At 36.8% G+C, this 15,625-nt stretch overlaps 2 protein-coding genes across 2 annotated transcripts; one reads left to right on the top strand and one right to left on the bottom strand.

Annotated features, from left to right (window-relative positions):
• Positions 1–422: 422 nt before the first annotated feature.
• LOC117328431 (sulfotransferase 1A2-like) lies at positions 423–3,290 on the bottom strand. Its single transcript, XM_033885960.1, has 5 exons — positions 3,119–3,290; positions 2,143–2,454; positions 1,633–1,730; positions 1,356–1,542; positions 423–565 (listed from the first exon to the last, which is right to left on the bottom strand). The coding sequence occupies exons 1-5, from the start codon at positions 3,288–3,290 to the stop codon at positions 423–425; spliced, it is 912 nt and encodes a 303-aa protein (XP_033741851.1).
• A 9,576-nt stretch (positions 3,291–12,866) lies between these two features.
• On the top strand, positions 12,867–14,395 carry LOC117328432 (sulfotransferase 4A1-like). The gene is made up of 4 exons (XM_033885961.1): positions 12,867–13,107; positions 13,246–13,343; positions 13,731–13,917; positions 14,280–14,395. The coding sequence occupies exons 1-4, from the start codon at positions 12,867–12,869 to the stop codon at positions 14,393–14,395; spliced, it is 642 nt and encodes a 213-aa protein (XP_033741852.1).
• The last annotated feature ends 1,230 nt before the right edge of the window (positions 14,396–15,625 follow it).

Here is a 15,625-nt window from a genome sequence, read left to right on the forward strand (position 1 = left end):
TTACTCACATTATTTCTTAATTGACAAAGAAGCATATTGTTTTTCCTGGTACCAGCATTAAAATAGGCATAATTAATATATTCGAATCTGATGTCACTTAAATGCATATTTAAAAGTTTTTTAAACTGATAAATTGATGTAATACTAGTAAGGTCACACCTTGCTGCAAGTTCATTATAATCTTTCAATGTGGCTGGAATAACACTTTTTGCGTAGATATTGGTTCTGCATAATGGAATAGTAATAAATATAATGAAATAATTATATCAAAGTCTTCTTTACAAAGAGAGAGTTGTTAGTGAAAAAGGTTCTTGCAAATCCATTCATTATGCAATACGTGTTAATATCTTTATACTGGTCATCCGGCTGCCTAAATCCCGTGCTGTAGAGTATTAAGCTGCTTTGATGTAACGTTCCGCCTATTATGATTTCTCAGGGATGTTTTCCGGCTCTCCGAAGTTAACATCTAGGGCCAGACCAAACTCCGTCGTCTTTTCTTTGCATATTTTATCATACCATTCCTTCTGGAACACTGTAAATGTGTTTTTCCAGTCTCCAATTTGACCTGGAAAATATAAGGTCGAGAATAACGCTACGAATAAACTAGCGTATTATATGACAAGTGAGTTCAAAAAAAAGTGTAAACACTGAATGTCCCATCAACACATGGCCCGGCAAAAGTGACCATAGACTTCCTCACATTCAGTTTTGCTTGTTTTTGGTAAGGCTACCTACACACCAGCCAGGTAATATAGATCAAAGAAAGTGCATATGTCTCCGCTACGATCAATATATGAAACAGCGGTTTCAGTATAACAGCTTTGAGAAAGGATTGATATAATATTTCAGCCCCTTGGAAGTGTGACATTGGAATCTCGACCCGAGGGGAAATTTCTTAAGTTATAGTTTCTGTTGCACTTCCGTGTACTGTACTTCCGTGTACTATTGCTGTTGCTTGGCATTCTCTGATAATTTAGCTATCAACGACTTCCTTCCGCATTAATGTGTTTTCTGTGTGTTGTTTTGTATATGACCTAACCAATACCATCTTACCTTATCTACTGGTTTCCATATCACAGGAAAACTATATGTTGCTTATAAACCAGGGCACTGAAATACATTTTAATGTTATCTTACAAATGCAGAGTGCGACACCAAGTTAATAGTAACGTGTTTACGCAGGAAAAACTTGTGCTGCTTATAAATCAAGGGACGGGAATACATTTTTCATGATATCTTAAAAATGCAGAGTGCGACAAATGTCTAAGGTTGAGTCTAAGTTAATATTTAGGAGTTAGTTATAGCCCCAAGCATTTTGGTTTTATGCTGGAACAATGTGATTGAAAACCCAATACCTTTCCTGTATATTGGGAGGCGTCCATCTTCGGTTATTTCCTTCCATCTGTCGCTGGCCGGAGTTTCATTGTTGTGGCTTTCTTTCAAGACACCAAATTGAACATTTTTTTCGACAGCTCTTAGAAACTTTTCATCATGGTCTACCTCTAAAAATGTTGCTAACTTCATAATGGTTTCATAAGGGTTCTGAAACGAGAGATTGGATTTAATTCTAATCCTAATATTGATGTTATCTATTACGTAAGTTATCCGTAGCAAGCATTCAAATTACTTTACCTCCTTAAAGTCCTTGTATGAAACACATAGTAAGTTGCTGCTTTTCCATTCTTCCACATCTTTCATCCATGCAAACCATGAACCATTTCCCCAAAAACCTGTGTAACAACACTGTTATTGATATTGTTGAGTGTTCACATTTAGAAAATTACTTCTTGGCGAGCCACACAATGAGAAAAAGGAGGGGACATACACACATGTGAATACACTGTACCTCCATCAGATAGATAAAGTGTATGCTTTATTTATAGTAACAGAGACCTTGACCTTTGACGTCAATATTTTCATAGATTTCCCAAGCAACCACATATTTCAAGGAATAACTGAGTGCAATCCTCTCCAGCTCTAAAGCAGATATCCAAAACCAGACGGACAATCTGATTATTATAGGGCTCAATATTTCTGGACTCTAACATATTGAGGAATAGGCTTAATGCTTCTTTTTTTTATTAAAAGATAATGTCATGAAGCTTCATAATTACCATGCAATCTAAATGAGTTCTTACTTACATTCTTCCGAGAAAAACCGCTTTAAGAGGCCGTCAAACGTTCCAGAGTATCCGACATCGCCTATACAGTGTAACATGTGATACAGAGAAACTACAATGTCTTTGGGATCCCGGATAATGGTGATGACTTTCCCTTTACCGTGCCTCATCTCCTGAGGGAGAAACCGGAAGCGCAGGTGGGAGCCAAATGTCCTTGGCGATATCATGTTGTCTATTATGTTTATGTCTTGATATTCCATCAAAATCGGGGTGCCATGATAGTCCAATGAGCCAGTCCGTAACATCATCACAGTGTTGTAGAGCCAGTGTGTACCTACAAAGATAGTGTCGCAGATGATATTTCAAACAATAAACCTTTCAGTATTACATAAGCTATAGTCACTCTATTTAACATTTTTGTTTGCAAATTGCGAATATTAATTCCGAAGCATTTCTTATTGTCGTTCTGTTTTGGGGCCCAATATTTTGAACTAGCATCGCCTGTATGAACACGCGTAGCACACCCATAGTTTAGTAGCTGCTGATTTCTTGTGCACATCGCAACTCAACTCGATAATAAGCGAAACATTTGAGATCCCAAGATTCGTGGCTGCTGTAGGCTACTGCATATTGATGAAATGAGGTGTAACAAAGTGTTATCCTTCTCATGCTGAAGTTACTGTTCGCAGGCTATACTAAGAGAGACCGACATCGATCATCAGATTTATCAAAATGCCAAAGCAAAAGGAAATTACTGTGACTAAATTATTGTTCACGTCCATGTTTTAAGTTGAAAATTGATTTGCAAGTAGGCGCCATTAATTCAAGCTGATTGAAATTTTGTTACAAGGAAAGAAATAATAAGCATACTGTTTACATGAAGAAACATTTAGATCCTCGGCAGATAAAAAGTTATGAAAACATCGTAAATAACCAAAATTTGCCTCCTTCTTCCGTTTGATATGTGATCTGAAAATTGACGTCAAAGCAATACTCACCTGACTTTGGAAATACGCCTATGAGAACATCATCGGTTTTACATTGCAGTTGCGATATATCTTGCAAATGATCTCCGACGTTGCCAACGACCTCCTTGATGAAGGCATAGTCGTTATATCTTTTATAGCTGTACTTATTATTGCTTTCATCCGTGATACTGACAAAATCCATTCGTTTATCTGAAACAGTAAGATCAGTTTTGTGACTAGGTAACGTACGGTTCCATCTAGTACAGTTAGTGCATATCACTCTTTGAAGTCACCCGATACAAGTCAAAGATGTATTTTGAAGAAACAGGTTTGCATAAGCGTGCTACGTTCACTTTTGCAGTGCCTAAACGATCAGAGCCAGGCCGGGGAAGATTTCATTTGATTGTTCAGTGATGAACTAGTATAAGTTCGGAAGCAGACTTATTTGCTGTCAGAAAGAGACAATCACAAACAAAATCAAAACAGACAGAAATTCACCACATGCATTCATCTCACACACGAGGTGGGGCTATCGGGATGGATGCAACACCAAAACATGCCTTTGCACATTTCCTTGAAAGTTATCAGCTTGTAGTAACTCCAATAATGCTTATACTTCCATATTAGCAATCAATAATGATGTAGATTTGGCTTACTAAATACTTGTTTATACACAATATGAAAATACCTTGTCGCAGTCTTTATGCAAATAAGTATCTATTTCTAACCTCGCACATATTGATCACGTGACGTGGTTGACCAATTAAATTACATTAAAAGGGTAGCGCCCCACCCCCCCCCCCCCCCCCCCCCCCCCCCCCCCCCCCCCCCCCCCCCCTGCTCTTCTTAGTACAGACTAGTTATGGAAGCTCTCACTCACAGTAATAAATGTATGTCACTCCGAAATTAATGTCACTTTAAGTTCAATTTTAGGCTTATTCCCGGGGGAATTCTACAACTTAAACCTTACATAGTTAATTACTAAGTCTAGAATGTAGTTTATTTTAATTGTAATAATTTGTATCATTACATCTTGATTCTTTCTAGAGTTTGGGTGTCTTGATAATTTATTAGTGTCTCTTGCATCGCTCAAGATTTTTTCGCCTACACTTTTTTCGCTAGAGTTATCCTCTCTTGAAACACACAAGAGCCCAGGATCTCTATGCAGCCTGCTCTTAATTCGCTTCAGAGTACTTTCTTTTCTTTAATCGTTCAAGAGCCTTTTCCTATCCTACTCCCTAAATCGCTTAAGAGTAATCTCCTCTCTTGAATCGTTCAGGAGTCCAGATATCTCTGCAACCAGCTCTTAAATCACTTAAGAGTACTTTCCTCTCTTGAATCGCTAAAGAGTCCAGAACTCTGAGCAACCTGCTCTTAGACAGCTTAATTAAAATACGTTCCTCTCTTGAATCGCTCATGTATATATAGTCCTGATCTCTCTGAAGCTGCTCTTAGACAGCTTAATTAGAATACTTTCCTCCCTTGAATCGCTAAAGAGTCCAAATGTCTGTGCACCGGGCTCATAAATAGAATAGTTCAATTCGAATACTTTCCTCTCTTGAATCGCTCAAGAGTCCAGATCTCTCTGCAATCTGCCCTATTAGCTTGTTTTCCATTCCTATATGTATGTATTATTTATATTGTGATGTGTGTACTTGAATGTTAATATAAAATATTGTTTAAACTAAATAGCTTGATTAGAACACTTTCCTATCTTGAATCGCTCAAGATTCCAGATCCCTTTGCAACCTGCTCTTAAATAGCTTATTAGAATACTTTCCTCTCTTTGTAATTCGGGGAATTCCTTGCCCCAAATTCATTATAGTATTGTTTTATGTATTTATTTCTTCTGTAGATGATAAGCTTGTGATCGCTCAAGCTTCAGGGTCGCTCCATCTTACACAGTCTTAGTAGAGTCGCCTGCTTTTGTGTACAGCTGCTTACTCGGTGGCTTGAGATCGCTCAAGCTAGGGATCTCTCCTTTCTTTATTCAGTCATATCTATCTAAGCTTGAGATCGCTCAAGCTAGGGATCTCCTTTCTGTATTCAGTCATATATATCTAAACTTGTGATCGCTCAAGCTCGGTGGTTTACACTACTTTATAGAATGCAAGTTCCTAGACATATTTTGGAGTGGAATTGAAGAAACATTCAAAACATATGAATATACAGCAAATGTGAAGAATTTACAATACATCATTATAAGATATAAAATCAGTCAAGAAAATCACATTGAAATTAATGTTATCTTTACATTAATAGGCTACGCCATACATAGAGCCTTTCATATAAGTGAACAAAAGCGTAAAACTGTTGATATTCAAAGGTTGTTTAAAGAAGAGCTACTTATCATTAAAAAAAAACACGAAACTTAAACCCAAAGGGCTCATTGAACATTTTGCGTTAAAATTTAACCTCTAAATGACAATCTACGGGCATCTTATTATATCAAAAGGGGACACGGATCCTGGTCAATCGTACCAATAGTTCAGTAGATGTGGCTAGAGTTGATATGACCAACACGGAAACTGGACTTTTGGTATGATTGATCAGGTAACCGCAAAATTATGTCAAATGTGTTGAAGATCGCATTGCTTATGGCAAGAAAAAATATACTTACACTATAGACAATTATATGCTTGGGTTCATTATGGATTTTGAGACTCGGATCCTGGTCAATCATACTAATAGTTCAGTAGATCTGGCTAGAGTTGATATAACCAACACATTGCTTATGGCAAGAAAATAATTATATGCTTACACTAGACTATTATATAGGTATTAAAGAAAACAATTTGATTTGTTATAGGGTCCCTTATAAAGTTATATAATAATACTGTTTCCAAAGAAATACTTTACAATCTACAGTGATAAATTACTTCTATCAAAGCTTTTTCACTATTTCTAGAGGAATGTTCTGACATCTTAGAAACTTATTTTGTAAAGGTAGTATTCTGGCTGCTTGATTCTAGTGAGTGTGTATGTTAGTATGTTGGAGGAGATAGTGGGGTTGGGGAGGGGGGTGGGGGTATGTTAAATATTCTCATTCTGTGCTTTAATAGGGAAGTATACTTAGGTTTCTCTCTTAATATGCCTATTTATGGGGAATAATTATCACTGCTCTTAGGTTTGCGGGGAAGTCGTAATTATCTCTCTATAAAGTCGTCTTGTGGGGAATATTACCCATAATTATTCAAGCCCACTTCTACGGCAGTGTGAGAGAATGAAATTTGCTAGTTGTTCTAAAAATAGCACATTTTCAACTTTTGGCGGCAACTTACACATTTTCGCATCCGGATTCTTTTCACATAGTGCTTGGATTTATGGGGAATCAGAGGAATCCCCATAAAACCGATTATTCCCCACAATGTTGGTCAAAAGTCTAATTATATTCTCCATAGGCATGGTATTGCGAGTGCTCTTTCTCTCTTTCTCTCTCTCGCTCTCTCTCTCTCTCTCTCTCTCTCTCTCTCTCTCTCTCTCTCTCTCTCTCTCTATCCACCATCAAAATAGGCCTCTTTTTTATACTTGTTTCTTGGTATTTTGATCGTCTATGGTGCTCTTCCGCTATCGCTATATGCCCTCTAGGCCCGTATATATCTTGGGCATTGCAAATACATTCTTTGACTACTTAATTTCTGCTTTTCTCTTTTGATAGCTATTTTTTTCCTCATAGGTGCTTGCTGTCCTTTCTGTATAATTTTATAACCGGATTGTTGTTCACCAGAAGTAATTAAGCATATTAACTATACTATATATTAGAATCCCCAAAAATGTCATATTTTATAATTATTGGCAATTCACACTTTTTTTATTCAAATCGTTGGCAAAAACTCCCATTCTCTGAGTGTTAAAAAAAAAAAAAAAAAAAAAAAACTCGGTGGTTGCTTGCCCCAATAGTATCATTAGTATTTTAGTTATTTAGGTGTATCTTTTTAGTAGTGAGTCAAATTTAATTGTAATTTAGTTGTAATACTGAGCAGCCCCTGAGAAAGCCAAACATTTTAGATTGTCAATATGAGCCTGAACAAGTTTTAGTTCTATTCAATAAATTTTTGAATTTTCAAATTGTTTGTTGTGTTGTGTATGAAGTAAATTACAATCCATTGTCTTCTCTATCATCACAGTGCATCACATTAGCCAAATTCAAAAATGATAGCAAAGATATTAATTGGGAATTGTAAATGATGAAAGCTGTCGTACACACTTTTAAAGATGTTTGAGTCTGTCAATAAACGAGTGTGTATGTATGATTGGGTTTATCTACACAATGTATAGTAGACACCGGATAACCGAATGTATACACTTATTTAAATCTTTAAAGGTATTTTTTTTGTAATTTTATGTGCAACTACAAATAGCCGAACATGCGCAGTGACCCGATCATCAAAAGCCATATCGTATATTTAGTATACGTTGCAGTTTACAAAAGGGTAGGTGACAATGGGTTATATCGTGTGATGTCAATGGAAGTTTAAAATAGTCTAAGTCAGCCATTTCTTAGTTTCAATTGAATGTTTGAATACGTGTTGTAATTTAACGAAAACAGTAAGCACATGTAAAGCTAGCATCTAGCACACAAGCTAAAATATGACAATTCATAATTAAAAGCTACAACCTTCAAGAATCACAGGAGCAATATTAGCTTACAAATGTAAGACCCGTCTAAAATCACAGGAGCATTGTTTGCTTACAACAATTAGATCCTTCAAGAATCATGGGAGCATTGTTAGCTTCCAACTGTTACACCCGTCCAGAATCACATGAGAAAGGTTAGTTTACAACTGTTAGTCCGGCCAAGATTTACATGCCTCTAAAGGCGTATCAAAATACGTGTTTGCTTAAATGAAACGAATTTTAACATGCGTTAACAAGATTGCTGTTTAATTGAATAGTGAATACAAACCGGCCATCTTTAATCAATGGTTATGCTTTAGAATATTTACTCTCAAAGCGCATGGGAATTTTTCCATTTGTCTGGCCAATAATGTATGCACATACAAATTATTCTGTATATGATGTACTCACCTGTCAATTATCGTCTGGTAGCCTTCTTATTCGTCCTCTACTTAGGTGAAAATGTAGAACCAAAATATGAGAAGTGACAAAAATCGGGTTCGTTATAAACCTAGTCCGCACTCATATAACACCGAGTAGCATTAGCTGTTATGTAGCCCTACGTTACGTAGCTTCTGTTATAAGAGATACAATTACGTGCAACCTAAGGTGTTGAGAGTGCTCTAGAATACTAAAAGGCACATGTTATAAATAGAGTGCCGATTATATATGACATTTCCTTCAGTCATAACGGGTTATACGATCACTTGATCGATAATAAATTTGTCGCAAAAAGTCGAGTGACCAATCAAGCGATCGGTCACTCGATCATACTATGTTTCTGTATCAACATCAGTTTTTGTCATATTTTCATGAAAATAAACAAAAGAAAAACATTTGGTTACTTTTGCATCCTTTGATTCTCATTGATTGTTTGATATTCATGAAAATGTATTAAACGAAAGCCATATTCATGAATAAATTGTCTTCCTTAAGCAATAAACATGTCACATGACCTGAATGTCTACAGTTTACTCGCAAAATATACTCACATAATGTTAACATTTATCCTACCCTAGAACGCCGTCATGTTTGTGTGGGAATTGAAAAGTAGAACAAGGTCGTACGATTAGTTGGCCCATGCTGCTATCGGTGGTACCATTCCATATCAGTCGTACGACAGGGGGTATGAACAATTGTAAGGTCACGTGACCAGTTGTAAGGTGACACGACCAATTTTATGTTGACACAACCAATCGTAAGCAAGGTGACACGACCAATTGTTAAGTGACACGACCAGTTGTAAGCAAGGTAGCTTGTCCAATTGTAAGGTGACACGGCCAATTGTATGTTGACACGACCAGTTGTAAATAAGGTGACACGGCCAAATGCAAGACGAAATGATCGATATAAGATGACACGAAGAGTTGTAAGCAAGGTGGCTTGTCCAATTGTTAGGTGACACGGCCAATTGTTAGGTGACACGACCAATTGTATGTTGACACGACCAGTTGTAAATAAGGTGACACGGCCAAATGCAAGACGAAATGACCGATATAAGATGACACAAAGAGTTGTAAGGTTACACGATCGATTATAAGGTTACACGATCGATTCTAAAGCCACGCGGCAAATTGCAAGGTGACACGACCGATTGTTAGGTGACACGACAAATTGTTAGGTGACGCGACAAATTGTCAGGTGACACGACAAATTTTAAGGTCACGCGACAAATTGATAGGTGACACGACAAATTGTTAGGTGACACGACCGATTGTTCGGTACCACGACTAATTATAAGGTGACAGGTCCAGTTGTTAGGTGACACGAATGAAAATAAGGTAACACGACCAATTGTTACGTGACACGACCACATTGTAAGGTAACAGGACCAATAGTAAAGTGACACGAACAATAGTAAGGTGACACGACCAGTTGTTAGGTGACACGAATGAAGATAAGGTGACACGACCAATTGTTAGATAACAGGACCAATTCTAAGGTAACACGACCATATTGTAATATAACACGGCAAAATTGTAAGGTGACACGACCAGTTGTTAGGAAACACGACCAGTTGTAAGGTTACACGACCAATTGTAAGGTAACACGACCAGTTATCAGGTGACACGACCAGTTGTAAGGTGACACGACCAGTTGTTAGGAAACACGACCAGTTGTAAGGTAACACGACCAGTTATCAGGTGACACGACCAGTTGTAAGGTGACACGACCAAATTGTAAGATGACACGAACGATTAGAAAGTGACACGACCAAGCCGGGTGTCTGTTGCAAATGGTGAACGGAAAGGACATGTTAGGCTGTGTTTTCACATATCATTGTGTTTAAGATGTAAAATCATAGTGAATGACACGATAGAGTAATGCTGAACCTCTTGCGATACCAGTAGAATATAGTATGCACCGTGTCAATTGAAATCGATTTGTTTTTGTCGATTTAAGTAAGGTGATATCCCTATCGCTGCATGCAGACCCCTCACATACATGTATCATTATATTTTACAATTAGTGTATCATATGTGAGAGCTTTTGAATTGATTTCGTTCAGCAGATTTAAACATCAAGGAGCACTCACTGAAAGAGCGGTATATTTACATGTATTTCTTCATTTATACCGTAACAGATAAATACTTTATTGGCACTATGAGCATAAAAGGAAGAAAATACTGTAGAATATCAATTCAGTTTACTCAAAATCAATTCAGTAATACTTGGGTATCGTAATGCACTACGCGAACGATTTCGTTTTGTTTCATTTAATAAGATTTAACTAACAAAACATCCTGTCTTTATTAATTCAATTTTTAATACAAACCATGATAGGACAAGCCATACAGGACACACGGCAACTTGCAGTAATGAAGCAATATTCTCTGGAACTATCGAATTCGTGCATGTGGACAGTTCATTGCTCACTCCAAATGTAATATTACAATGGGTACCACGTGCTCTGTGATATATGGTTTTTAATCTATTCAATCAATATGTCGATATCAACATATTCTATTCTTGTTTGCTATTAATATATAAAAGTACCCTCCCAATGACACTTCCTCACTTTAGGTCTTTGAGGTCTCGCTCGGCTCAGGTTCTGTCTCTTTGCCGAGAACAAACCAATATCTTGTCTGCGTGATGTGCACTGTAAAGACAGATTCACCCTTTCTCCGAAAACAGTGATCCTTTAGTCTTCGTATAACGTACACCGATACCAAGCCAAACTAATTCTCGTTAAATCGAGAACGTATGTTAGATTGACCCGATCCAGAAGTTAGGCTTATACGGACAATTTTGCCAGATTCAAACCACATGACCGAAACTAATACTACATGACTTTTGAACCAAAAAGGTAGCTGAGTAGAATTGTGTACCCAGTTATTTTCATGTTTAATGTCGCGGCCTAGGGGCAGATCATCCAGCGTCACATTCCGATGTACAACAGGACAAGTTCACAACTGCGCATGATCTTACTTTGATTATACACCCATACGTAATATCTTTATCATCGTATATATAGCTATTCACACGGAGATAAAACACAAGGTAAATGTATCAACCTTTACACCTAAGGAACGACACAGCAGCAGTAACAAGGTAATTGATTTCCTTCCCTTGAATTTAGTTTTGACTATGGGTTAATATTAATAGTAACTGACCACATATTGTTTTCCTTGTTGATTAGAGAGTAATTTGAACAAAGGACATATGTCATACCAGTATAATATTGCACTACTAATCCTAATATCGTCTGAAACAAACCTTGGGGAGGATAAATGATATTGATTATGTTCTATGGTTCAAGGAGATGTAGACTAATATGGAAAATCAATAAAAGCTTGCGTCTTGTTTTGAAGAAAGATATAATCATTAGGAGTTGTTTATCAACGAACAATGAACATACTTACAGTAACTGTGATTTTCTTTTCAATTAGTTTTAGTTGCCATCAGTAATCAACATGGATCTTGTAACCATCGTCGATGAACAGGACAATAAGTATACCTTTAAACGGTATCAAGGATACCCGTTCAACATTGAAGCTATTGGAAATGTTAGAGATCAACTGGATAAAATAGCCCACCGCGAAATCAGGGAGGACGATGTACTTCTTTCTGTCTTTCCCAAGTCTGGTAAATAATTGCTTTGAACCATTATGAAGACCGATCAATGTTTTAAAAAAAATAGATTTCAGTATTCTTAGATTGATATTCACAAACGTACATGACATGAAAACATCGGTGAACATAGTAAATGGAAGTCGGATATTTTGAAATTAAAGTTTGATTCTTTAAAGAAATGTACAAATCATGAACATTGATATAACATTATAAAACTGACACACAAATAGTGCGTCTACCTGATTAATTCCGATTTTGTTTTGAGTGATTTCTTGCTGATAAAGCCCGAATAAAATAATTGTTATTTTTTTTTTTTTTTTGATGAGTAGGGTGACAATAAAGTATATATCGCGTTGTTATAAACCCGAACTCGGAAAAAGTGAAAATATCCCAACCTATTTAAACGATTCATATACTAGGCACCTGTCCTAATACGACGCTAGTTGTTGCTTTCCAAAAGACATGCGTCCGAGTATGACCCTAGCTGTGGGTGTCCTGCAGACACCCGAACTAATACAACAGTAGCTGATTGCGTCCTTCAGACACCCGTCTTGATTTGACTCTGGCTGTAGGTGTCTCCGATACACCCGGTTGATGACCTTCCTATATGACCCTTGTTGTTGGTGTCCCCGAGACACACATCATGATATCACCCTAGCTGTTGGTGTCTCCTAATACGACCCTTGCGTAGGATGTTCGTCATATATGACCCTTGTGTTGGTGTCCCCGTGACACATCTTGATAGTACTCTAGCTGTTGGTGTCTCCTAATATGACCCTAGCGTAGGATGTCCGTCCTATATGACCTTTGTTGTTGGTGTCCCGAGACACAACATCTTGATATTAACCTAGCTGTTGATGTCTCCTAATATGACCCTGGTAGGACCTTAGACCACAAATGCTGTTGATTATTATCTTGTAAGTGTGTAAATATATCTTGTAATTACATTTCAAGAAAAAAATATTGGTGTCATAATAGCGACGTCAATAAAAATGGTAATTTTTTGTATCGCCCAGGTACACACTGGCTCTACAACACTGTGATGATGTTACGATCAGGATCCTTGAAATATCACGGAACACCGACAATGATGGAATTTCAAGACTTCAATGTAATTGAGGAAATGCAATCACCGAGAACATTTGGCTCCCACATGCGTTTCCGGTTCCTCCCTGAACAGATGAAGCTAGGAAAAGGGAAAGTAATCACCATCACCCGTCATCCTAAAGATACTGTGGTATCCATGTACCATATGATGCGGAACATGGGAGATATCGGCTACCAAGGAACCTTTGAGGGCTTTTTGAAGATATTCATGTCTGAAGAAAGTAAGAATTATATTACTTGCACATTTATTGATAATTTGACTTAAATGGAAACAAATATAAAGTGTGCCCCAAAATCATAAGACACACATGGCGGTGTCTTGATTTTGTTAAACCAATCAGACAATTTTTTTTTAATAGGTTTCATGGGAAATGGTTCATGGTTTTCCTGGGTAAAAGACATGGAGGATTGGAAAAGTCCCAACAGTCTTAGTCTTTCTTACGAAGACTTCAAACAGGTGAGTTAAGTGTCTTGATATAAATAAACCCAATGACAGACAGGACTTATAATTTAACTTTTTAATCCGTATAATTAGCCATGAACTATGGTGACTTATTAGAGCAATGATTGCAATTTAGATTTTTGGGCCGAAAAATAAAAGAAAACGTTATTGAACGGCGCTTTTTTTGGAGGGGGGGGGGGGGGGGTGAAGGGGAGGAGCGAGTCGAAAAGCAAAAAGCATGTGTCGTTTTATTCTAGGAATTTCATAATCTGTCAGTAGTATAACTTTGTAGCCACCAAGGCTCGACTTTCCACTAGATTCCCTGTATAAATAATTTAATGTTAAATGTTGTTTTATATGATACGTACATGGTTATATGTTCATTTACATTTCATGTTACAGAATACATTTCAGAATGTGATGAAATTGGCGAAGTTTTTAGATGTAGACCATGATGAAGCGTTCCTACGGTCAGTGGCAGAAAGTGTTCAATTCAACAAACTGAAGGAAAGCCACAACCTCGCCACTCCGGCCAGTGATCGATGGAAAAATATTTCTGAAGACGGACGGTTACCAATATACAGGAAAGGTAGACATATATTTTAAATCATCATCAGTTTCTAAAGCTGTTTAAGGTGTTTAATCTTGGTGAATGTGAATAGAGAAGACTGATTAACGATGACCAATTGTTGTTTTATCCAGCTTTACCACTTTAAGTTATAAGTGAACATATTTGTAACTAATTACGTTGTTCTTTCCTCCACCAGCAGGATCGAACAGCTGTTTAATGCAGTTTAATTCATCTTTCCGTATAGACATATTGTGTTACAATGTTTTTAGATATGTTACTCCATTTGTTTTGTGTAATACTTTGCGTGTATTTAAGATGAAGAAGAATCGCTAGACAACACTTTCTGCTGGTCAATAAATATAATGTCTTCTCTCTTGCAGGCCATGTAGGAGAATGGAAAAACATGTTCACTGTTGCCCAAAGTGAACAGTTTGATAAAATATACAATGAAAAGGTAGAGGAACTGGGTCTAAAAATTAAAATTAGCTTGGAATAATTTTGTATCAACCATGGAGAAAACTGCTCATATATGTATACATTGTTATACATTGATAGTTTATCAGTTTAGTTTAAATATAAGCTTTATATATTCAATGCATATGGGACTTGATGCTTCTCGATATAGTCGAAGCATCGCGAACACTTTAATTAAACAAAAGCTAGCAATTTACCTATTGTTGTTATTGCCATTGTCATTTCATCTTATCATTGTTAATTTTACTTACAAATGATACTTGTAAAATTAATCAACAGTATTAAAAATACAGATAATTAAGATAACCAATTGCGTTACAGCTCTTCGTCGCATTTCACTCAAGCATAATAACATGTTATGTGTGACATTATATTGTGATGATGAATGTGATGTCCCAATTTTAATACATGTACATGGGAACTTGATATTATCCCTTTGTCCTGTGATTTTCTTCCGTTGGTGTTTCATTGAAACTCGTCCTCGTGTGACCCTATCTTTTATCATCAAAACTAACAAACATGTCAGCTGGATATCGAAATAGACTATGATAATCAAAATAAAGTTTTACAGATATTTATCAACTTCATTAAAGTAGAAATTTTTTGGTGGCATATTCTAAAAACGAGAATGTCATGGATTTCACAACTTCTCACGAGAACTAATCGGATTTTGACACAACCAGGACATATTCGTTACGGGTCTTTGCCCTGCATGGCATGTTTCGAACAGTGACATGTTTGGCGAGTATTCTAGTAACTGCCAGAACGTAATAACGGACGAAGGAGGATTTCTGATAGATTGAATCCGTAAGAGAGGAGCATGCAGGGAACTTCAAACATATAGTTAAAATGAATTTTGTGCTAAAAAGCATCTGTATACCCGGAAAGTCTAGCTGCGATCCCTTGTTAAGTTACCCCATCAGGGCCCATGTCAGGGTTGGATTTTGGTTCATATTTAATTGCAATAGATCGGGCTGGAAGCAGTTCGGTGTTCATGCATCATATTCATTAATATTACATTGCCTCATTATTGCAAGAACTAGAACAATAACCACACATCTGTTTTTTATATAGTATATAACAGCAAGAATACTGTAGGACATAATCAAGATTGCCTAAATGCCGACGTGCATTTCTATGTCGCTGAATGAATTTTACATAACAAGAATTATCTATTTATTTGATAATCGATTTCCCTTCCATTTAGTACAGAAACACTGTTGGTCTCTCTCCTGGACACCCGACTTCATAT

This window comes from Pecten maximus, chromosome 5 (assembly GCF_902652985.1).
Source record: "Pecten maximus chromosome 5, xPecMax1.1, whole genome shotgun sequence".
In the NCBI taxonomy this organism is placed as follows: Eukaryota; Metazoa; Mollusca; class Bivalvia; order Pectinida; family Pectinidae; genus Pecten; species Pecten maximus.